We start from the raw sequence: 1,467 nt of genomic DNA, 5'->3' as shown, positions 1-1,467 counted from the left end.
AGCACCAAACCGGGCAATGGGCTCCAACCATACAAACCCTAACAAGCCTAAATAGACAAAACCATATTTATATGTCTAAACTTCTCTAATGAGTCCATGTACCTCGAATTGACCTTATTAGCCCATGTAAAAAGCTCATCAAACATTCAACAACAATAGCTCATAGGCAAAAACATCACCCAATAAACCATATTATACTACATAGCCAACAACAATGATATAAATGAGGTAAACATTCTGGATTCCACAATAAATATCTCAACCATAGCAAAAGCAAAACAAATCTGAGAATAAAATTTTAACAAAATTTCATTGTCTTCCATATCTAGAACATAAAAATGAAAATCCTAATAAGTTTGTATGAAAAGGACAAAAAGAAATCGAGAAATGACACATTGAAAAGGACTGAAAGAATTTACTCTTCATCCTCTCCTTCATTCTCAGCAATGTTGAAGTATCTCAGCTCGTAAACATTCCTGTCCTTGTTGGCAGCAATCACACGAAGCCAGTCCCGCACGTTGTGCTTCTTCAAGTACTTCTTTGTCAAATACTTGAGATATCTGCAAAAGCCAAACGATGAACACACAGGCCAAGATGTAACTTAATATTCTACCAAATAACTTCCAGAAATCTATCCATGGTAGGACTAGCGATCTAAACAGAGAAATTAACCTTTAGCTCAAATACTCTAATCCTAATACCTAGATAACAATAAAACAACAACAAATATCTAGTAAGCATATATGTAACTTACCTTTTGGAGAAGTTAGAGTCAGCAGTGACGGTGATCTTGGACTTCTCGCGGGATACAGTGACGGAATCACCGAGAGCTCCGGCTTTGCCGCCGACTTTGATACGCTCCTGGAGGAACTTTTCGAGTGAAGCAATGTCCATGATCTTGTCCTCCACCGGTTTTGTGCAATCAATGGTGAAGTTTGCTCCCTTCTTCTTGCCCTTGGCTCCTCCGGCACCGGCTGCTCGACTCATTTTTCTTCGAATTCTGCAACAGAAACAGAAAACACAAGCGTATTTGTATAAACGATACTGGCAAAATGCTTATAAGAGAACACAAAGGAAGTGATTGTAAACCTGTAGATAATAGGGTTGGCAGCGCCGCAGCAAATTGGAAGAGAAATATGAAGAGAGGGAGGGTTAATGTTAGGGTTTTATTTATGGTGAAGGATTGGATGATCTGATTGTGGGCCTACAGATATTCCAGTTTGGGCCTTTTGGATTTGTTTCAGCCCATAATATACACCACGCGGTTCTTTCTTGTGGTTGCCTAATGTTTCTACTTTATAAATTCTAAACCCGCTTTAACAAAAGAGTATTGCTACCATAAAAATGTTGTCAAAATTGAGCGAAAAAAAAAATTTGAGAGAAAATTTTGAATTTAGCCTAAACGGATGCGGCATACCGTCCGACTCATGGTCGGAACGGATGCGGCGTCCGTTCCACCATGGGTTG

At 39.1% G+C, this 1,467-nt stretch overlaps 1 protein-coding gene across 1 annotated transcript; it reads right to left on the bottom strand.

Annotated features, from left to right (window-relative positions):
* Window positions 1-202: 202 nt before the first annotated feature.
* LOC136219975 (large ribosomal subunit protein eL22z) lies at window positions 203-1,204 on the bottom strand. Its single transcript, XM_066007602.1, has 3 exons — window positions 1,090-1,204; window positions 755-1,000; window positions 203-560 (listed from the first exon to the last, which is right to left on the bottom strand). The coding sequence occupies exons 2-3, from the start codon at window positions 985-987 to the stop codon at window positions 416-418; spliced, it is 378 nt and encodes a 125-aa protein (XP_065863674.1). The 5' UTR covers window positions 988-1,000; window positions 1,090-1,204; the 3' UTR covers window positions 203-415.
* Between the last annotated feature and the right edge of the window lie 263 nt (window positions 1,205-1,467).

This window comes from Euphorbia lathyris, chromosome 2 (assembly GCF_963576675.1).
Source record: "Euphorbia lathyris chromosome 2, ddEupLath1.1, whole genome shotgun sequence".
Lineage (NCBI taxonomy): Eukaryota > Viridiplantae > Streptophyta > Magnoliopsida > Malpighiales > Euphorbiaceae > Euphorbia > Euphorbia lathyris.
The sequence above is the reverse complement of the archived record's forward strand: the minus strand, read 5'-3'. Positions and strand labels throughout refer to the sequence as shown.

What these genes read in the sequence shown, in the direction of transcription:
- LOC136219975 (XM_066007602.1), bottom strand. Translation starts at nt 987, where the DNA reads ATGAGTCGAGCAGCCGGTGCCGGAGGAGCCAAGGGCAAGAAGAAGGGA. An exon ending in GACTCTAACTTCTCCAAAAG is followed by an intron (nt 561 to 754) that starts GTAAGTTACATA and finishes TGGCTTTTGCAG; the next exon opens with ATATCTCAAGTATTTGACAA.